The sequence below is a fragment of the Larus michahellis genome, chromosome 1, assembly GCF_964199755.1.
Source record: "Larus michahellis chromosome 1, bLarMic1.1, whole genome shotgun sequence".
NCBI classification, from domain to species: Eukaryota; Metazoa; Chordata; class Aves; order Charadriiformes; family Laridae; genus Larus; species Larus michahellis.
Window position 1 is genome coordinate 55,557,902 of NC_133896.1, and position 23,605 is coordinate 55,581,506.

A 23,605-nucleotide genomic window follows, 5' to 3' on the forward strand; every position below is an offset into this window, starting at 1 on the left:
TCAAACTACTTGATCAAAGGGTGCCTCCTTATCCTTGCATTCAGTGACTCTATTAACTGAAGACAGGCAATATTCTGGAAGATTTTCAACTCAGTCCTCTCTTAGCTTGTGACTCATTAAAAATTGAGTCCTTAAGAAAAGTAGCATTTTATGCATTTCTTGTCTTAAGTGAGCTTAGAGAAACAGCTTATCAGTCTTCTAATTTATTATTAACATTCACTAAATTTTCAGAGAGAGTTGCACACTGGAGGAAAATAGCTCTCATATCTAATTGCTGAGATTAATTTGCAGTTATCAGTATATTATGAATTTAGGTTTGCACTACAGTCCTCCTTTTGATTAATTGCTGTACTTGTTCTATTTTATTTCTCAAGAAACTAAGCTAGAACAATACATTTGGGTTCAAAACTCACTTAGTTTACAGTTTTGAATTTCAGGAGTAATAATCACATCTTTCAGATAGCACATTCTCACCTTTTTCAGAAAGGCACTCCTCAGGTGAGAATCACAGAATGCTGCCTCCTCAAAAGCCTCATACTGCAAGGAAATTACATTCTAAAACTGAAAAAAAACCCTGAAGATGAGTTAATGTTAAAGCTACGTGGCAGTGAATTACAGTAAAATATATTTCAGAAATAAGCAATTATTCAAGCCCCAAGAATTACAGACACTGGATATTCTAGAGTGAAACTGATTTAGCAAGAAACCCAAATAAAGCATAAAGAAATGAAGAGTCAAATATCTAAGCAATCTTAATTATGCTTGGAGAAAATATCTTCTAAATCTTTAACTAGCTAGAAGTCACAACCTTTGTTTGCATAATATGTGTTTGTATATATATACTAATACATGCTTTCGAAGATGAATCATTTCCACTTTATACTGTGTAACTGAAAGTTCACTGGAAACCTCTATCTGTTCTGCGGGGAAGGGCAAAAAATACAGCATGCCTTTAAAAAAAATCTCTTAATCTTATCCAAGCCCACGAACATAGAATTTTCTCAGTATGAACTGTATGTTTTTGCCTGGTTACAGTCACCACAGTAACACCCATGTAGCTGTTAAAAAGCTCATCGCCTGGAAAAAAGAACAGGGTAAAGCATAAATCAGAAAGCGATATACATACCAGATATCTGCAATGCATCACAGGAACCTCAGCGGTACCTTATGGAATCTGACAGCAAGTAAGAGTACAACAAGCACACCGGAGGCTACCGCTCTTTCGGCTGCAGACTGGTACCTCTACACGTCTGGAAGGGGAACAGTTAGGAGGACAATCGGAGATTTAAGGCCTCTGTGAAAGGAGCAGCTGCATGAGGATGCGAGGACCGGAGATTTCTGAGCCGTGTCTCTCTGCCCCTCTGAGAACGAGAAGGCACGTGCAGCTGGGCTCAGGGGGTATATGCACGGCGTGCGAGGAGTCAGCCAGGCCGGCTCCACAGCGGTTTCATTCCCATGATGGGAATTCTCCGAATCCCTGATGCCATATCAAACCGTGTCTATCCAGGGGGCAACGTTAAAAATGTTAAGCAGTTACCAGATCAAAACGGGATCCCGATGGCACATTAGGACAACAGCACAGAAATGCCAACACAGATGACAAACTTCACCCAGGCCACTAAACAGAAATGATCGCTCTGCCAAAAAGAGGTAAGAAAGGGTGTTCGTAGGCAGTATCAGTTGCCTGGTTCTGTAGCCTAGTAAGAGACCTGCACTGAGAAAGCTCAAGCCCCCACCCCTCCTGTACCATTAACAGCTGCGCCTTCTCTGAATGACTACAATGTCGGCCTACATGTCCACAACCAAGATGCAATACCATTAATTACAGAGGTATCGCCTGTAGCTCCCATAGGCAAAACTGGTGTTATATGTCGCACTCTGTGTGCACATTAGACTGGAAAAACAAAGTATATTATCCCCAAACTTCAAGCGCTACCTCTCCGAGTAAAAGATTATCACATGATAAGAAATTACCTGACATCTGCGAACTATTTCCTGGTGCAAGAGTCAGACTGCTTAATCTTAACTTGGATCAGTGGCCCACCCCATTTTGCATTAATCTCTCAGAAGTGGACATAGAGGCAGAAGCTTCATTCTGCCTAGGAATAAAAAGAAGCTGAGCCTATCTTCCATTTACACGATATTGTTCATATTCACCCAGTTAACTACAAAAAAAACACAGTGAACCTATTTCCCTGGAAAGAACTGCATTTCAACCAGTTACTCGATGGTTGAACCACAGGCTGAGTGTTCCCATCCTCTGCTGCCGTGACATTCACGCCCAAATCATGAAAAAAAAAAAAGATTCCTTTAAGATGTCACAGGCTCTTCATGGTCTTGAGAGGAGAAAACCAACACACAGCTTCAACCGCTGTCAGTTCTGGCCCATCACAGCATGACCGAGACCAGCGTTCACAAGAAGCTCCCAAACTGAGACTGCACGTCGCTCCTGCAGTGCTACTTGTTTCCCCAACATCCAAGGGGAAGGAACATTTTAAACCCTACAGTAGCCATGCTCACTTCTGGGTCTACAAACAGCTTTCTCGTTTACTTTTTCTTTGCTCAAAGATCTGGTCATAAGCTTACCCGCACAGGAATTTTTTTTTTTTTTCTTTGCCATTGTTAATGGATAACTCGGTCATGGTAGTTAAAAAGGCGTACGTGGTATGAGTCAGCAAAAGAAGGTAACACACACGGAGGACCTGGAAATTCTTCCTTGTTCCTTTTTGCCCATCTTCTGAAGAGCCTGGGTTTGGTTAGCCAAATATCAGGTGGTGCTTCAGAGAAACAACCAGGTGGGCTGAGGTATAACTCGCCCCAGAAGACAGGGGTGCATTGCTCCGCTTGCTGCTAGTGGGGAAGGAAGGCAACCAGTTAAGGCAGCAAGACAAACTCCGAGAAGGTGGAGGGAGCTGAGGAGGGCTCACCACGCCTCTTTGTCCATTTTGGTTATAAATTCTGCTTTAAAATGTAACTTATTGTTAATGTTAGGCCTCTGAAATACAATGAATTTTGTAAGTCAGACCCTCGCCTAGAGCCGGTGTTTTGAAAGTGTCCCAGTGATGGTTTTTGATCAAGTAGATGCTGAGCATGCATGTAGGGAGCACATATAACAGAGATGCTGTAATGATCTCAGAAAATTATAAACTTAAATGCGGTTTAGATCTGCATGCTAATGAAGAGATGCCTATATAGGCTTTTAGACAACTCAGTTTCAAAGAAATCAAAAAATGACAATTTATTGCAGTGCGGAGTTTCATTATCCAATTACACAAAGTATTAAGCATCTCATCATATTTAAAGCATTTTTGTCATTTCACTCATATAGATTTTTTTTTTTCTGAGTTTAACCCTAACTCTTTTTGCTTTATGGTAATTCTCCTGGGAGTAATTACTAAATTTCCATAGCCGTAATTTGGGTAGCATAAGGGCATGTAACCTCAGCCTCGCTCCCTCCATCATAATGAAGATTTTGCCTAGAAAGGTACTTTTCCACCTTCACATTATTTAAAATATGACACATGATCAATAACACGAAACTGCAGAAAACTTTCTCGTGTGACAACTCTATTGATTTTCAAAAGAAATAATTAAACTAACTCTTAAGATCAAGTTCATCAATACAATCTGGCTCCTTTGTTCCCCCCTCCTGAGTAGGACAAATCGATCAGGGTCTCCTGGTTAGCGTAACCAGTTTCCCAGAGCTACTGCACCACTCTCACAACATACTGAACAGCCGTTTTATACCCTGTTGTTCTCTCCTTGCTCTCACATCCACCTGCACGCAACCCCCGCAGCTCCAAATCACACCCTTCTCCCAAATCTTCCCTATTGCATTGTGCGTTCCCCAAACCCTCCATCTCCATTCTAATTTATGTGCTCCCTCGGTTTGCTTCTTCCTACACCACCAGGTTCCTTTGCAAAATAACGAATGCAATTTTAGGAAAGACATATTGTATTTTTCACAGATAACAGAGACAGAATGCCAAATCGTGTTAAATGCCAAATTTCTTTCCACTTTGATGACAGAAGCATGTCTGCAAATTAGCACCTCTGCTCAGACTGCACTTTTAACAACAGGACTTTACTACTAACTAGTTCTCTGCAAGGCAAAGCAGGCCCCTGCTAGAACGTGAAATGGGAAAGGCCAAATGAGAAGAAAAGCCTCCTGGGCTTCCTCTGAAAGCAAGCAGCTCTCACACGGGGATGGCTGCCTCTCATTTGAAAATTTTCTCTCCTACTCTGATGCCCTTAAGACCTGGGCCATATTTGCAATAAAATCTCTCCCCAGGTGAACTTGCATACACCTCAGTTTCTCTTTCGCTTCCAGTGATCCCACCAACGCCCTCATCAAGCAGCTGGCAACTCGTGCTGCCACCAAGAGCTGCTCCTGCACCCAGGTGGTTGGAGCGAGGAATCTCTTCTGTGGCAGAGATGGACCATAAGCCTGGCAGTATGGGACGGGCCATTTGGGATGTACACAGAATCACAGAATAGCACGGGTTGGAAGGGACCTCTGGCGATCAGCTAGTCCAACCCCCCTGCCAGAGCAGGGTCACCCAGAGCAGGTTGCACAGGAATGCGTCCAGGTGGGTTTTGAATGTCTCCAGAGATGGAGACTCCACCATCTCTCTGGGCAGCCTGTTCCAGTGCTCTGCCACCCTCAAAGCAAAGAAGTTCCTCCTCATGTTTAGGTGGAACTTCCTATGTTCAGGTTTGTGCCTGTTACCTCTTGTCCTGTCACTGGGCACCACTGAAAAAAGACTGGCCCCATCCTCCTTTAAGTATTTATAAACTTTGATAAGATCCCCCCCCTCAGTCTTCTTTTTTGCAGACTAAAAAGACCCAAGTCCCTCAGCCTTTCTTCATAAGAGAGATGTTCCTCACAGATACGTGCAGCCAGAGAAGGGATTCTTTAAAGTTTCTTGATGAAGGTCGTGCAAATTGTTCATGGATTTGGTTTTATTCAAGGGACACTGCTGCATGTGCGTAGGTCCCAGATGATATTCTGATTATCCATCCACCTGTGCAACAAGTGAGAAAAAGCCTTCAAAAATTTAGGTTGATAAGACTCAAATTTAATACATTCTGCAAAATGCACTCTTCTTTACATGGAACAAGAGATTCAAAACATTAGCAGCAGTTTATGCTGAAGAAATGGCTAAACACTGTGGAAGAATTACAGAATATGGAGCAATACACAGCCTAAATCAGACACGCTTAGCACGGTGGGGCACAGCAGCCCTAGCAGATCCACTACTCCCCACTCAGCAGAGTCACAAACACTTCTTTACTAACAGAAACATTCATCCGCAACATTCCTGAGACCTATCGGTGTTTGCAAGTTGCAGGATTTTCCTGAGAGGAGTAGGAATTAGTGTGTGCCTACAATTGACAATGTTCTTTCAAGTCCAACGTAGGTTACAGATAATTTACAAATCTCCCTGAAAAATAATGCTCTTCCCGGAGGTGCTTATATCTATTCGACAGCCATGCAACTCGATGGCCTGAGAAATGACTTTCTACAAATGGTTTTATTTTAAAAATAACATTTTTATATGTATTTCAAAGGCTTATTTACAGTAAGTACAATTATTAACTCTGTTAGGTACATGGGCAGATCAGCACACACATGTAGCTCTCAGGTTAATGTTATTTTAAGCTGCTTACGTAGTTCCAAAATCCATGATTTGTCCCAGTTGACACAGCTCTAACAGGTGTAGTTGGAACAACAAACGTGTTACAGATCAGAACAACATCAGAAGTATTCATCAGTTCTGTGTCCACACTTAACAAGCCTTCCTTCTAACAATTGACGCTGTACGTATCACTGTAACACATGAGCATCTAACAAAGGCTTCCATCAAAGATTAGCAGATTCTCTTAACTAGGTGAAAGCCGATATACTAAACTTGGTAAAAGCATTTACTTTTTATCATGTTTAAAAAATAAAATTATGGCATGTCTTGGCTGCCTTTCAACTGCCAAATTCAAACCCCAGTGCATGCACCCAGCTCCCATTAAAAGCAGTGAGAGATGCAAGACATTGTCCATTTGGCCTTCACTAAGTGAAATGAAACACAGAAAAGAAAAAAAAAAAAAAGGAAGAAAAAAAAAAAGCAGATTTTGCTAGAGGTTACACAGCAAGAGAGCCAGAGGCTGAACTCAGGAACCCCCCTGACTATCTCCCCCACATGATTCTGACTACATCCACTGTGGGGAATTTGGGCAAACCAGGGAAGAGGCAGTGACATCGATTAGAAAGCAAAATGGATTAGGAAGTTGCGACATTATAGTGGGTCAAAAATAGACCATACAGCAAGAGACAAGAAAAAGAATGAAAAATTAGAATAACAGATGAAAAATACTGAAAGCTACCATCAGAAAGGAAGTAAGATGATGTGATGCAGCAGCAAGCATAAATAACAGATGCACTGATGAGAGGCATTTTTCAGGCATGTTAAATAGCTGATTGTCAAAATATTTTCAGTAAATACACAGACGCCATATTTGCCTCTAGTAGGTGTATTTACTACTGCATACAATGGCCTAGGTGGTAGGCTGATGTTGAGGGAAGACAACTCTTCTTTTACTCTTCTTCCATCCTAGCCCCCAATCACATTTGCAGCTGCCTTAAAAATACTGTCACAGAGCATTAGTTTACTGACTGCACTTGGCAAAACCCAAAAGGCAGCCGTGGTCATGCCCCCGGTGTTTTGAAAAGGAGAATTAAATTCTGTACAAAAGCTGTATGAAGACTTGAGACTTGTCACAGGGCAGCCTCTTCAAAAATGCACCATTGAAGTTGTTGGCATTTAGAGCACAAACCAGACACGTGCTGTGACTGTCCCATAATCGGACACCTCACATCTAGGCGACAACCAGCAGCTCACCAGTAAAGTCCAGCACAGCCAATGTGGCCCTGCTTCCCAGGACAGAGGTGGGCTCAGAACAGGAGCCTGGAATGGACATTTGGGACAAAAAGAAAGGAATGTGGAGGACAGCAAGAATGGGTATGTCCAACCTCCTGAGCCCTATCCGTCCTTTCTGAAATTACCAAACACTCCAATAAGCTGAAAGACCAGATGAGATATTTTTCCCTGCTGTTGGCCTATTTTACATATGCCTGAACAAGGACCAAACTCATCCTTATCCTTAAAATACTAAGAGCATTCTCCACAGGCTTCAGATATAACTAGCTCCCAACCAAATCCATCTTCCTGACTAACAAAACGCCTTCTTCCAGGTCTCTATAAAAATCAAAGCTGCCTGACACAGTTTATTCCTCCAAAACAGCATTTATCAAAGCTTCATTTTAAAAATCTGACTGTTGTGAAACTATTGCTAAAGAGGAAAAAAGGCCCCTGGTCTCAGCAGTTGCACGAGTGCATCTGGAGAGGGACCAGGCAGAAGTCCTGCTGGTGGCAGTTACAAAATTCATTGCTCCAAGGGTACCAGAACAGATGGATCCACAAAACAGATGGATAAATCCACCCCCATGTCCTACAACAGATCAACATCAGCACTAATCAAATCAGAAGAAAAAAAGCACACAGAAAAGGTTGCTCTGCTTTTTCATCCCTCAGCACCCAAGCCTTTTGCGTTCCACTTCCCAGCTCCAGTCTTGGAAACAGCCATCAAGTCTCCATGCACTCCATCACTTGACAACTACAGCCAGCTACAGGGATCTGCATCCCTGGAGGGCTGCATCTCCCGAGGAAGATGCAAGAGGCAGAGGAGAGGCATCATCAGCTGCGGCCACAGATCTGCTCAATGTGGTAGACCTCCTTGGGACAGTCGGCAGACAAGATGAGAGGCGCATCCTCCGTTATCACAACATCATCCTCAATGCGCACACCAATGCCACGAAACCTCTCTGGGGCACTCGCATCATCCTCAGGGATATAAATGCCTGAAAGAAGGAAAGGAATTAAAACACACAACACTCTCCAGAACAACACCCTTCCCTTGCTGCACCATGAGAGCAGGGTTGGATTTTCAGCAACATAACATGAGTTTGAAGCCAAAAATTTTTAATAAGGAAAGCTACTCTCTTTCCCGTCACTCATGGCAGTTGCTGTGCAAAGAAAGGAAAGTGTCCCTTAGTGTCTACAGACACTAGCATGTTAATAAAAACTTCCACAATTACAGCTGGCTTTTCTGCACTTCTTGCTCTCAATGCTATGTTCACCGTGATGATTTTAACAATGTTCTCAACAGAGAGAGAGAGAGGAGCCAAGCATTAAAAATCAGTTTCCAGCTGACAGCTCCAAATCCAGCAACAAGCAGAAAGAAAGATTCATCGTGAAATGCCTAATTTGCAAAGCTAAGTTGTGAATGCCTGTAATTGCAAACTGCAATGCTTGAGACTTACACCACCAGTGACTGGTAGTAGTTTAGTTGCAATAACACAGAACACAGTACAATGGAATTTAGCCTCCCTGCACTGCCATTGACCTGCGCTGCCGTGGGTCAAACAGCAGGGTCTGAGGTCTATACTACTCTGCCTTCTGTTGCAAAGACATTTTCTAAGAGTTTACTCCCACAATTTGTTACCTCGGCTGTGTTTGGGAGGGAAATAAGGTTTTCTAATACTGTAATAATTTTTGGTTTCATCAGAAAGGACCTGAACGCTTTGGTCTGAGGGGTCAACTAATTACTCAAAGCAATACTGTTATCCTCAGTGTTGGCATGTTTTTGTCCACTACTGACTGCATTGTTTTTTACCTGGTTCAATGGTTATCACCATCCCTGGCTGGAGTGGGAGCGATCGGGATATATCTGGGGTATCATGAACATCCATGCCCAAATAATGGCCCACATGATGTGGGCAGTACTTTCGAACAGCCTATCAGAAGACAAAACAAGTGTCACGGAGGCAGTTAAACACAGCCCAACTTACTGTTCCAATACAAAAGATGAGGAGAAGAGACAGAATAGTTATGTGCTTAACTAGCAATCTTACTGCCATGACTAGGTCACCAGGGCTGTCTTCCATTTACCAGAACTGGATGGCCCTCAAAACCCACCCGTACCAGGTGCCCATTATGAGCATATTGCAAACTGCCTTTCCCCCTCACTGAAAAGACCAGCCCAAGCCCACCACCACCTCAGCATGTCAGGCAAGACTTTAGTTTTCGGCTCACTGAGCTTTGCTGCCCCAACCCTTTCCACCCCTTAAACATCCAAGCCGTGTGTTGCTCCCATCAGCAGATCCTGACAACCGGCAGCAGCTGATACAGCTGCTACGTGATGTGGCAAAGAGGTCTCCTATGCACGGAGAGCGAATGCTGTGCCGATCTCACTCCGCAGCTACAGCAGGATTTTAATCCACCTCTACAAGGCACTGACACCGCCCCCCCCCCGCATCATCCTAATCCCCCTCCCTCCAGAGAGAAGCTCCTTGACAGCAGGAATCAAAGAACTAATTCCTCCTCTACCCCATGCTCCTCACATTCACTGAGCGAGCTGCAGATGGAAGCTGGTCTTATCTGGCTTTGCTGCCGCCTGCCGAGAGAAACCGGCATGATAGCCTCTGTAGACACGCAAGAGCTTGTGCTGTTATTGCACTGACACTGTAGGACAAATAAATCTGGCAGAAATCTGTCCTGCTGCCAAAGGGGTAGTTCTGTCACCTGGTTCCACTATCTTTCTTGTATTAGCATCAGCAATCATGCAGATTTGCAGTGAGTAGGAACGGATAAACTTCTCTAACTGCAAACCAATCCTATTTTACCTGCAGGTTCAGCTCTAACGGAACCAGTTTCCCAGTCTTGTTCACCAGGTAGCTCTGTGAATCCCAATACCAACACAAAATGGTGCAGAAGAGGCAGCAGGTGGAATGACTGAGAAGAAGGGGCTGCACCTTTTGGTGGCACTGCAGATTTATGCTATGCTGAACAGATCACAAAACTATGACTAATTGCCTGCAGCCACCCATGGACCCAGAATTCTGTGTTAGTGCCAATATCTCTATTGGTCCCTTCAGACTGACTGTACCCTAAAGCTGCATCTACAGTAACAAGTAGTGCTCACCAATGGGAATGGATCTGCACAGTGAAATAGCAAGTATTGAGGAACAAGTATTCACACTGTGTGTATATAAGACTGGGGGGTTACCTCAGACCAAATTGCACGCTAAATGGTTGAAACACATCTTCAAGTTTAGCCTTCTGAGATAAATCCAGTCCTATGCTAAGACCAGCCCACAACACGAATTAAAGCATAGCGAGCGGGGACAATTAGAAGACTCATCTCAAAAGCACGCTCCTGAGCCAAACTAAAGCCACTAACATAACCCAAGGAGAAAACAGTCAGACCTAGTGGAGGGAAGCTGTAGTCAAAAAACTTCAAGTACCTTGAAGAAGTGGCTGTCAGTGATGCTGCTCTTTAGGATCCCCAGCTCTTTCAGTTTCTGTCCAATAAGGCTCAGCATGAGACTGTAGATATTTTCTAGACTCATGCCTGGGGAGCAGAGGCTCAGGCAGGACTTCTGGATATCCAGGACAGCCTGGTATAGTTCTGCTTGGGGTTTGGTGAACCTGAAAACCATTGAGAAAAGGACATTTCTCACAATTAAACCTCTGTCCAGAACCTGGGTTTGGGACAGATTCAGATCAATGTTGGAGCAGGGAAAGTCAGAAAGGAAAGCAACTGGCTCCTTATATGAAATGGCAGACAAGGCATCACTGCAACGTGCCCTTCAATATACTGGGTAAAGGCAGGGTTTCTCAGCTGCCAACCGAACCCCCAAGCCAAGCAAGGCAAAGCTACTGCAGGCAAAAGAATGCACTTGAACCAAAACATACAGGAATCAAACACACAACCACACTGACACCACAACAGCAAATTCACAAGTGACAGAGCCACGTGCAGGTCAACTAAACTCCTATTTTCTTACACACAACCAGAGTCAGCCACAGCTGAATGCACAAAAGCTCTCTCTGCATTTTAAGCTTGCTGTAATAGCTGAAAATAGCAGTAATCACACATATTCATGCAGTAATTAATGAGGCAGTGGGGAATACAGCTTCTCATACTGAAAGATTAGTTTATACAATTTGATTACTCTGAAGAACCACAGAATGGGACACATTAAAAACTACTCACGGAGATTAAACACACATACACTCAATCCATCAATTATTTAAGAGATTCTCAAAGTTCTTCAAAACAGCCTTATCGCGGCATACCTTCCATTGACGGGCCAGGTACGCGTGATGTCACTTACGTAGCAGGAAGACTCGCATCCACCGTCTAGCAAGACCAGTTCACCATCCTGGAGAATAACAGGAAAAGAAGCCCTGTGGGTCAGTCTGGCTATTAACTGAATTGATTTTTCTGTCTGAGAGCAGGAAAGGAGATTATGTATTTATTTTTCCAAAGCAGCTACAGAGATGTGAATTCCTTCTGCAGAACAACACCCCAGGTGCTACTGTTTATAAATAGGCTATTCTAGTTGGATTGTTTCTCTGCAAAACAGCATCTGACTGTTATGTTTATCTACAGCCTGGACTCTTTAACACGCTGATTTTCAAACACTTTGGAGTAAATTAAAAAAAAAAAAAAAAAAAAAAAGACATTTTCCTTGAACTGCACTCTGAAACTTCAGTCCCATTCACACCTGGATCGCTTACTCCAGGAAATTACACCACTGACGCCTTTACGTAGAAGTTTTTTGCTAGTGACTGAGACAGAAGGGTTTTACAACAAAAACATAGATTTCTGAGCTACCCACAAGATCACTAACAGCTAAAGATTTAGCTTTGTCACAAGGTAGGAGGACGGAGCAAAACCACTTCTCTGAAAGTGTATCACTATTGTAAACACACTATTGAATAGCTTGTACCATCTTCCCTGTTCTCTTCTGGAACTTTCTTGACTGCACTAAGATACACTTCTGAATCTATCCGGTGATGAAGAAAAAAACTTTTGGAGATCTGAACCGCCAATCCACTTCAGCAAAACTGTTCCATATCAATTAAATCACTGTTTGCACATCTTCCAAAAAGCCACAAAAAAAAAAAAAAAAAGACAAAGGGCCAGGAACAAAATCACTGCCTTGTTTTCCCTCCTTAAAGGGGCTAAGAACAAATAGAGCAGTGAGGGCTGTAAAAGTTTGGATTAAACTCACTATGGATTTACGCTGCATGTAATCCAAGACCTTTTGTAGAGATTCACTCCACAGATCCGTGACTGTGCCAGCAGCCACGATGCAGAATGACAAGGAATAATTCTAGCATGTTAAGAGAAAAAATAAGAAGCAGAATTTCACTGATAGCACTACTTCCACGCTAGCTACTATCACTGTGTACAGTTAAGTGCCACAAACACACAGTAGATAAACTAGCAGCGAGCAGATCTCGCTATCCCACTGAACAGAGAGGCCATAAACTATCCATTTAAATTGTATTTTTAACTTTTTTCAGAATAGCTGGTTCAAATCTTTACGTAAACATGAAATTATACCACCTGCCCTATTCTAAGCAATTAAACAAGCTAAGTAACAATTTATTGGCTAAGGGAATTCAGCGGGTGGATTGATTGTCCAGCAAGTGCCTTATGTCATGCATCTTGTCCTCTTTCTTTAAAGCTGAGTCCACTAAGCGGTGGACTGAATGAAGTCCACATAAGGCCATAACCAGCCTTCAGATACCTTCCAAATTAAACACTTCGTTAGCCTATTTGGCAACAAGATCTGCAGGAAGTAGCACATAAAGGAAAAGAAAGAGTCAAGTTTACGGGTTTAACCTCCTACTTAATAGCTTTGAAAAAAAACAAGTGACAGTCATTTAACTGAACAACTTTAACAGAAACAACTGGAGTTACATGAGCACGCCTGACCTTGAATGACAGTACAACAAAGGAGGTTTCTTTCTGCCAAAAGCAGCCTGTCATATCTTTTGTATATCTGTCTCTGCAGATCATTTCAAGGTCTGCTAGCATGCTAGTGTCAAGAAAAGACAATGCTAGTGGGAAAGTTTCATCTTGCGTTAAGACAGAGGAAAAATACGCTCCCCTGAAAAGTGAATCGTACAGCAATGGGGGAATATTGGTCCTGAAAATACTTATCTAAATCTAAAGGTGTATCATCAGGAAAGATACAGAGGGTTCAACTCAATAATTTGAATCTTCAGAATAAGACAAGACACATTAATTTACTTACATCCATCTAATCCATCTCTCAACATTTAATGCTGATCCTCCTTTCCCTCCTTGCTCCCCTTCCCCACTTTGCTGGCCTACATGGAGTCCGAAATGCTTTTCAGCTTTGCCAGAGCAGGAATGCACTATTGCACCTTACGCTGCAAAGCAATGCAAGTGACAGCAGAAGACGCCCATGGTGCCTTTGCTCTACCTGCTGCAGCGGTCCCTCTCTTTTGCCAGGTGAGCAATCCACCCAGCGCTGCACACTGCTGCACACAGCGTGGGTGCAGACCTGCTCGCTAAATGAAGTTATTTGCAAGCTTGTTTGCAAGTCCTTATTCTGTTCAGAAAATACTGCAGAAAGTGCAAAGAGGAGAGAAAGAGACTAGATGGAGACAAGTTAATCTTTCACTGACAGTAAAACTAACCAGGGCAGGATTCCTTTCCCCTGCTCACTTGAAAATAAAAATTTAAGTATTTTGATCTGTTCAGTCAAAACAAAGAGCAGCTAGGGGACACATATGGGGACAGTCTGTCACAGCACAGCATTTTAAGTTACTGGACAGCACATAATTTACCTTGATGAGCTGATTGTTCTTCACATAGTGCAAAGTGTTGGATCTGTTGCCACCGGCAACAACAGGGGGGTAGGCCAAGATGTCAGCACCACGAGCCCGGCACTCGAATTCAAACTGGAATACCAATTCAGAGAGGAGGAGACTGTTAATGCTGATTCAGATGATTAACTGCCCTGCGGCTATTATGATTCACGTCCTACAACTGTTTTCTTAATTTGTACAACACAAAGTGAAACTGCAAACCAAGTTCCCTAAATGAAAGCAGCATTGAGAGTTTTCCAAGAACTGGAGAAAAAAAAAATACAGAATTATCTACTTTTCAATAGAGTGCTTTAAGCCTGCATCCGGTCTCAAGGAAGCTCTTTCTGGTGCAAGCCGTTCAATACTGTCTCAAACATTCATTATGTTGTCATAAATCATAGAATGGTTTGGGTTGGAGGGGACCTTAAAGATCACCTAGTTCCAACCCCCCTGCCAGGGGCAGGGACACCTCCCACTAGGCCAGGTTGCTCAAAGCCCCATCCAGCCTGGCCTTGAACACCTCCAGGGATCGGGCATCCACAGCTTCCCTGGGCAACCTGTGCCAGTGTCTCACCGCCCTCAGAGTGAAAAATTTCTTCCTGATACCTAATCTAAATCTCCCCTCTTCCAGTTTGAAGCCACTATCCCTCATCCTATCACTACATGCCCTTGTAAAAAGTCCCTCTCCAGCTTTCCTGTAGGTCCCCTTCAGGCACTGGAAGGCCGCTATAAGGTCTCCCCGGAGCCTTCTCTTCTCCAGGCTGAACAACCCCAACTCTCTCAGCCTGTCTTCACAGGAGAGGTGCTCCAGCCCTCTCATCATCTTCATGGCCCTCCTCTGGACCTGCTCAACAGGTCCACATCCTTCTTGTGCTGAGGACTAAAATCCAGGTGGGGATTTGTTCTTATGTAAAGTAATGTTCTTAGTTGCCATACAACTGTGAATTTTCAAAGATCCTAAATGTGACCATTACAACAGTCATGTTTTGCTGTTGTCTTTTACAATGACAAAGTACCAGCATATTTACAGCAGTATCTATTTTCATGACTCTTTTGAACTAAGGTTTGAAAGCATGCACTACCCCAATGTCCAAGGGAAAAAAACAAACAAACAAAAAAAAGGCACTGTAAGCCTCAAGATCTTTACCTTTCTTGAGTGATGAGGCTAATGAAAGCACAGAAATTAATCTATAAAGACCCTCTATATCCTCAATATATTATAACATATCTTTTCTATAATTACCAAAACCACATGGGACAGAACACTCCAGGATACCTACATGTAATAAAGTAGGTTTTATGATCCTGATCTGGAGTGAAAAATTGATCTGTAAAATACACTTAAATTAAAATAATTTTCTTTACAAGTCAGTACTAGTGCTCAGTGACATGTCAGCACAGGCCTTTCTATATCGTAACAGCAGGTCAAATCCTGCTGATGTTTCTCCGATAGGCATCTCACTGCAATGCCGTACAAAATTCCATATCAAATGTGCAGGCCAAATTGTCAGTATTTTGTAACTGAGAGGCATCTACACTGCTTCAAAATAGCTGTGGTAATTGGATGTAGTAAGAGGCTAGAGTCAAGAGAAGCAGGCTTTACAAATAGGTGTTATAACAACTTAAATTCTGTACAACAGAAATGTATTATAGAATAAGATAATAACTATATCTCTAATTGTTTTGCATGTTTTTTTTAAATCCAGTATAAAAAGACATCAACAGCAGGTAAACTTATACAATCACTACGTTCCTTCAATAACGGTACATGAAGTACAGCTGAAAAATTCCTCACACCAACTTTTCTGCAGGTCCCAGCAACCATAAGAGTTGGAAGAACGACAAATGCACTACAGCGGGAGGGACATTATAGAGACATCTGGTATTTCTAGTTTCCTGGAAGGAAAACCAACATCCAGCCCTTCTATCTCGCCTCCAACCATGAAGTACTCACCTTTGCATACAGAAAGGCTTCATCCACTGGGGATTTGCTGGCAAACATTGTCTCTATGAAAGCCTATGAAAAAGAAGGGCCTTTCAGTTAGCAAAGGAGTCTGGACTTGAGAGAAGGTTTACCTGCTGTCTTTTGAGGAAGGCCTAAAATCAGCTGGCCCAGAACACAGGAACCAGAGGCAGCTGAAAATGCAGAGTGCTGTCAAGACTAGAACCAATTAAGCTCTGTTTCCCATGAAACTGTATTTAGGGGCTGACTGACTCTAGTTTTTGAAAAAGGATTAGATAATTGAAGCTGATCCCACAGGTTGGCATTTTACAGGTTGTGTCACCTATGGATTCCCTCACGTATAACAGGAGTGCCCTATGCAGCTTTTCCTTCAGAGAAGGACAAGTTGTGCCTCTCTTTTCTATTTGGCTACTTATTTTAATAATATTTACAAAAACATAATTGCATTTCAGGTTATCTGTCAGATTTGTTTAAAACTGAGCAATAAGTTCAAAAGGTATTTGATGGATAAGGGGGAATTTGGAGACATACATGGGCAATGTGTTCAGAAAAATCCTGTTTCCTCAAGAACAAAAGGATAAATGGGAAAGAAAATGGTGTGGGGATGTTCGGAAAAGAGTAAAGAGGCTACCCCTGTTCCTGAACAGATATTGCTTTTAAACAAATCTAACTCCTGTTAGCTTTTCTTCACTGCAGTTACACTAATTGAGAGAAGCTGGTAGTCCAAGCAGTCTTCCTGTTTCTCCTTGTCTTGTGGAGGAAGCTGAGCCCAGGCGATGGTTGAGACACAGCAGCTCAGTAACAGATTAGACCAAAGCTATATCCCTCCAGCCCATCTCACTCCATCAACAACCCCCTCCTCTTTCTTCTTTCAAGGAATGTACTGTTTCATTTGGAGAGCACATGACCCCATACCTCTGCTGTCACCCGTCCAGCTATCTTCATCCTTTCAATCTCTGCAGGAGATTTGATCAGCCGAAGGTTTTGCACTAGATGACGGATGCCCTGGATGTGGTTTTTGTTCCGAGCTTTTATCTCAGCCAGGGGCTGCATGTAGTCAGAGTGCAGCTCTGTATGCACTGGTTTCGCCGAGTCGTACCAAACAATGTTTGACTCACCTGGAATACAAAATAAAAGCTAACACAGACAAAGATAAATGTAGAAATTTCCTCACCACACTGAACAAACTCCCTCCTCCTGAAGGAGACTGTATTTGAGAAAACTGAGACTAAAGTTGCTGTATTTGAGAAATTAATTTCCTCTGAATCTGCATTTACAGGCCATACAGACACTTTAACTGTCACAGGATACTTGCAATCTCTTCAAAATCTTTAAGATAACCAATGCATAGCATGTAGATTTGACAAATCCTCACTTCCATGCAAATATTGAGTTTTACGATTATCGCTGAATGTACCTTGCACAGATACATTCAGAGTCTGCGTATCAAAGTTGCACTTGTGTAAGCCAAGCAGCCATTGCACCGCAGTGGTGCACGTTCTCAATCATTCTCTCCTGTAGCCTGTCCCCCTCAACACTGTAAGGCAATTTACCTTTTATCATCCATTGCATGAAATCAACTATGCTTCAGAGCATCTCTGAGGAACAACTGCTTATTTCAGCCATTCAGAGAAGATGAACTTACTGAGGACAAACATACTAACCTATGTAGAAATTTAATTAGAACATCAGTTGGCACTCACATTCTCCCCACAGGAACGTTTTAAATGGGAATGAGTTGAAAAGCCATGCTGAGTCCCAGCTGTGGTTCACCTAGGCCCTCCTTCTTTGTTGACAGTAGTCATTAGCAGGTGCTTCCAAAAATTCTCTAATAAACAAGGCATTTATGAAAGAGTATTTTCCCTAGTACATCCTCCCCACTTCTGGTTTCTTCATTTCAAGGCTGCATCTTCGTAACAGTGATTAACTGCTTTTCACAGACCTTTCCCCCATGGAAACTTTTGAATCCATTTATACTTTTGACATTCCAAACCTTCCATGAATGATCCACAACTTAAAACTTACAAGGTGTCCAAACCTGTTATTTGATCATTTTATTCAGTGTTACCTTTACTTGTAAATTATGAAAAATAGCAACTTATCATTCCTACTCATCCTCTCTGCACTTGCCATAACCATACGTGTCTCTCTCGCCTTAACCTCTTGTTTTCTCTTTCTCAAACTGAGCAGGTTTGTCCAGCATGTATCTCATACACACTCCATACTTCTGATCATCCTTGTTGCTCTTCCTGTGGCTTTTCTGTTTTCATATATCCTTTTTTGAAACAAAATAACTAGAATCTGAGATGGTATTTAAGACTCCAGCATTCACTCTATTTATTTGTGTCATTCCCCCAAGCAGCTGCTCTTTTTATATTGTCATAAGCCTTCAATTTCATTTTATAATGCATTTAAGTTCACCCTGAATTAGAAATATTGAGGCTACATGGTGACGTTAGATGCAAAAGAACACATCTAAAGGACAGCAATGTTTGTATTTCAAGAGTATGTTAACATGTAGCTAAAAAAGCTGAGTGGACTAATGACCTCCCTGTGCGGATCATTTTCCAAGTCCTATGCTTCATCCGGCTCTGGCAGCACAAATATGAGTAAAACAGTAACACAGTTTGCGATGCTCTCTTGTTTATCCTGTTCCTTATATTTCACAGATGTGCACACTGGCATTCACATGGGCACACAAGAAATTCAGAGGGGAGAAAAAAACCTCTTATTTCCAAAACTACATTTCCATTGGTGGCCCTCAAGAAGCTAACAAGAACGTCCAATTGTCTTTGTCATACTGTCATACTCCCTGCACCTCCTCAAGCTCATGGTAGTCTTGAATTAGTGTCACCTTCCAAACCCATACCATTCAGACCCTGCAAACCATGGCTCATCTCATTCCCCCTCCATTATTTGTTACCTTTCAGCTTGGCCACCAAATGCCTGAACTCCTCGATGGTGTAGGCTTCATCTACTCCTGTGAGAGCAATTGCTCCATCCGTGCCTGATCTGGGCCCATCCCACAACTCCCGGCTGGGATCCCTCCGGGGCACAAAAAGTATGGATTTGTGGGAGGGCAGCGCTTTGCCAGGAATGCTCTGCAGCACCAGGATGCTGTCAGGCTCCTGGAACCCACAGAGGTATAGAAAGTTAGTGTCCTGGTGGAAAACGTAGGGGATGTCATTGGTCATGTAATACATGGGGTTGGATAGCAGAATCACTGTGTGGTCCAATCCACCCCAGCCATGGGCTTCCTTCTGGATCAATGACATCAGTTTGTGTCGGCGAAGAGCATATTCCACCTGTGACAATCCTGGAGTTACCTCTCCTGTGAATACAAAACGAATTGGATTGAGAAATTCAAAGCACTCGTGATATTTTACATGTCACATGCCTGGTTCCTGCTTACTCCCTGGTGCCTTTCACATGCATGGCTTCGTTGTGGTCCCTCATTAGCCTTTCCATTGCTCTCTCATGCACCTCTTCAGCTTCCATTACTACAGCAAATCCTCACTCAATCTGCTCCTCCATCATGCAAAGACAGAAATTTATTTCAACAAAACAGATTTTCTGTTATGTATTTCTGTGCAAAAGGAGAAATCACAAAACCTGGTAGATTTGGACAAACATCCGAAACAGATAGATGTTTTCAGAACACTTTAAAAAAAGGGGAAGGGGCAAGGCAAACTGGACTTTGACTGCTGAAAACTGACGGGTTTTATAGCATCTGGACATTGGACAGAAGATTACCTCCTGAAGTTGAGCATTAATTTACTCAGATAAAGATAAAATGTCTATTCAAATACACGCTAAGTCAACTCATAAAGTAACTAGTTCTAAACCATAAGGGGGCGGACTGAGTGTTACAGATACTGGGAGATCAGGCAGAAACAGAGAGGTTGCAGAGTCTAGCCAGTCACAAGATTCCAGACAGAAAGAAACCACAAACTGCAGGCTGGCGTCAGACTCCGATTAAGAGAAGGAATCTTCTCCAGGGCAGATGTAGCTTTTCTCAATACTTAACGATTAGTATTTTTCCAAAGTTAGGTACTATATTCCCAATGATTCTAACTGAGTCTAACTAAACAAATGATCTCCTAGATCAAAGTATGTTTTAAACTGCTCCAGTCACGAAGGATATGAAGTCAGCGATCAAGATACTCACCAAAACCAGACTGAAGTTGAAAGAACAACCAACAACAGCTTAAGTATGTATTTTTAAAAACGTGAGACTCCGTAACTACAATTTAAATTAATATACAAGCCTTAATCAGTACTTTGGCTAATACTCTATTTTAACATAGATTGCATTTTCTACTGTTAACTTTCTACTTTCACAATCTCTTCTTCCTCTTTAATATATTAACCAGTGACAATTCTAGAATAAAAATTGAAATTTGGCTTGTACCATAAGTGGATTCTGGCATGGGTGGGGTGGGGAACTTCTACCCAGAACTTGTTTTGCCTTGACAAAAGAGAGTTTAAGAAAATCACGTATGTTGTATTTGCATTAAACTTTACAGCTTTTCAACACCATACATCCCCAACATCTCTTTGGTGTATTTGGTGTAAAAGTCTTTTTTTTTTTAAAGAAAAAAACAAAATCACCAAATGTGTTTTAGTCTGTAGATCTAGAAATGACAGAGAACACAGAAACTGTTTCAATGCAATCTGACCTCACATTTCTGCAATATTATACTGCAGATTTCCTATGCTCCGCTGTATTCCAGTCAGCTTTCTATCACAAACAGTCCAGTGAAGTTTAGAAGCTGCAGTAGGGTGCAACAAGGGAATCCCATTTGTCTTCTGACTGCAAGGCCTGGAAATTCCCTTTGCCTTAAAGGCATTTGCTTTTAAAAACAATAATTGCAATAAAACAATGTTGTATTATTTCAAAGAAAACACCACTCCTTTATTAAACAGAAAATTACTACAGGCTAAAATTAATCTTCAGTGTTTCAGCTGTGTGTACATTTAAAGTGTCAGCCTCATTTACTGTGAGCTGTTAATTGGTGCCCTGAGCAACCTGATGTAACAGTGAAGTTAGCCCAGCTTTGAGCAGAGGGTGGATCCGCTAACTTTGTGAGGGTCCTTCTGACCTGAATTACTCTACAGTTGAATATGTAAGTGCATGGTTCATCTCTGTATACCTATCTATGGAAAAAGAACACTGAACCACAATGTCTTCCTGGACATATTCTTGAATATATTTTTACTTCCAATTTTTTATATATTTAATCACCTCATACCTACATGCTCATTTTCATTAATCTCATAAAAGTGCACAACTTCAGCTTCTGTTTCATCACTACTGTCTAACTTTATAGCCATAAGTTTCTTTTTCGTCTTTTCCTCACAGCTTGAATATTCTTCTTAAGGTGGCGTGTTCTTTAGACAAATGGTGTCCATCTATCAGTAAGTCTCTCCCCGATCTCCTTTTCTGAATGACACCCTTATTTTGTGACTCAGAAGACACTGGATATGCAGCATTCTGGCAGTTCAGCTTGCACAAAGGTCTCCCCCTTAACATAAATCATGTATTTGCAGGACAATGAGCTCACAAAACGCCACTGCAGTTCCGAAGTCAGTGACACCGAGCGCTCCATGAGGAAAAGGTAAAAAGCTAACATGTGAAGCCTATTTTTGGAACCAGTATCATCTCAGACAAGGAAATTAATTACTAAATATAATTACTGCCTAATGAAGGTAATCATAAACAGCTGAAATCACAGACACCTCTATGTACAGCAAACTAACACTCTGTCCTAGACATCTCAGCAAAATAGAGACAAGAATGAATACCAATGATTGGCTTATACAGGGACGGAGCCTAACCTGGTTTGAGAAGGTGTGGGTGTGTGAAGGGGCTGGGCTGGCCCAAATACCGGTTTGGAATCTTCTTCTGCTGGGCAGGCTGGATGGAAAACCGTCGGAGAGCACATGACTCGCAAACTAGAGGAAAAAAAATGCACCACATTAAGGTAAAAGACCTTTCCAGTTAGCAAACTGCAGAATTATACTACAGTCATCTGACTCTTGGTAGCATTCATTCACCTGATATGACATAAATATCCCATCTTAGCTCTTCAGTTTGTTGTGTAGCATAATAGTTTATGAAACAACGAGTACACAACTAATCATTCATATTCATAAATCAATTCGTAGATCAAATATTCATAAAACAGATTGAAAGAAATTAACATATGCTAAACCTGACAATCCGTCAAGAAAACCCAGAAAGCTATGTCTGTTTGCACATGCCTGATTTCTTCACTTGTTCTCCCTCCCTTGCTTCCCTCAAACACCGCAGAGCTTGAAGCACAATGCCTGTATAGTCTTTTTTTGACTGCGGCTTCAAAAATACTACTCATATGGAACAAGTATACAGTTTTCAAGGCCTTTCCATTTCCACAGGTTTATACAGTGATGCAATTTTTTTTTCTGTATGAAAGATTATCAGGAGTCCCTGTTAATGTATTTAACTTACTTGACAGTAGCATTAGCCAAATTGAAAACTGTTCCTCAGCATAGTTGTGTATCTCTTTCGAATTCACACACAGCCAAAGCAGACAAGTTTTAAAGAGAATTGCAAGCGTGCATTTGGGAGCTGGGGGTGTGCACCGTAAGACAAAAGAGAAAATTAAATACAATGTCACAAACTTTACCAACTTTGTAATCCTCAGTCACACTTTTTTGCAGCTAAAGAATTGTTTGTGCCTAGATACAAAATCAGACACATGGAAAGAGATGGTAATCAGTGTCTTAACATCCACCAGCTGACCTTTTGGAAACTGGTTCTCTTTTATGTCACTTCCCGTGCGTCTACTACGAAATCAATTCATGCTGCCACAGCATGGCCCTAGATTCTTAGGACAAACGATAATCAACTCTTCACTAGCCTAAGTACAACACAAGCAGTGCGGCTGCCTGCCTTTCAGGCTGCTGAGACTCAGAAATTTACAGCAGAACAGACACGCTGTGGGTTTTCTGTGGGAGCCACTATGATTAGCCACTAATTGAAGATTATGTACACATGACAACTGATAAGTCATAACATAAAGCATTCACGATGTTGATGAGTGACTGGAGTAGCAGTCCGGAGACTCAGGCAGTGAAATGTAAACACAGCTTTTTGTGCAGTTTGAAAAAAGACGGGTTTCACTGTTTCTCTCCACCTATGCCGAAAACAAACAGGACATCTTGCAACGAGACAAGGGGACACAACAGGCATTAAATAAATCAACACTCTGAAGGCAGCAAGAAGCTTTCCACATCGTTGCTTTCTTTTTCACATGACAAACCGTTCCTCCCCCGGGTGCCACCGTGACCGGGGCTACGGCTTCGTTGCCGGCCAGAGCCGCCTTCCCGCGCCCCTCGCGCCCGCAGCGAACCAGCCGCGGGCGGGGACGGCCTCACGGCCCGCCTGGTGCCGGGGGGCAGAAGGGCGGGCGCGGGGAGTTACCAGAGCCTTGGGGACGGAGGTCCCGAGCGGGCCCGTCCCGCTAAGGTGAAGCGAGGCGTGTGTGGGGAGGGGGTAGAAGGAGTCTCTGACCTGAGAAGCCGCGCCGGCCCCTCACCGCCGCCACAAGCCCCCGAGCCGGAAAACACGACATGTCCGCGGGAGGGGGCTGGCGCGGGGCTCGGCGCGGCCCGGCAGGGCCTTCCCCCGCCGCCGCGCCGCGCGATGACACCATCAACGAGCGCCGGCGCCAACCGGCGGCGCCGCACCGGCATAGCCGCCCGCGGCGGCCGCCTGCCTCGCCGGTAGTGGGGGATGTGAAGAGGAACGCGGGCCACGGCGGCACCCCGGCAGCGGAGAGAGGCGGGCGACAAAGTGGGGAAGAGGGAATGGAGCAGAACGCGATACCGGACCTAACGGGACGCGCCCGCTCGG

General features: G+C 42.9%; 1 protein-coding gene across 1 annotated transcript; it reads right to left on the bottom strand.

The window, feature by feature from the left end:
- Positions 1 to 5,056: 5,056 nt before the first annotated feature.
- XPNPEP3 (X-prolyl aminopeptidase 3) lies at positions 5,057 to 23,595 on the bottom strand. Its single transcript, XM_074578196.1, has 10 exons — positions 23,264 to 23,595; positions 21,547 to 21,663; positions 18,632 to 19,039; positions 16,624 to 16,826; positions 15,700 to 15,762; positions 13,725 to 13,838; positions 11,193 to 11,278; positions 10,358 to 10,541; positions 8,728 to 8,848; positions 5,057 to 7,912 (listed from the first exon to the last, which is right to left on the bottom strand). The coding sequence occupies exons 1-10, from the start codon at positions 23,403 to 23,405 to the stop codon at positions 7,749 to 7,751; spliced, it is 1,602 nt and encodes a 533-aa protein (XP_074434297.1). The 5' UTR covers positions 23,406 to 23,595; the 3' UTR covers positions 5,057 to 7,748.
- Between the last annotated feature and the right edge of the window lie 10 nt (positions 23,596 to 23,605).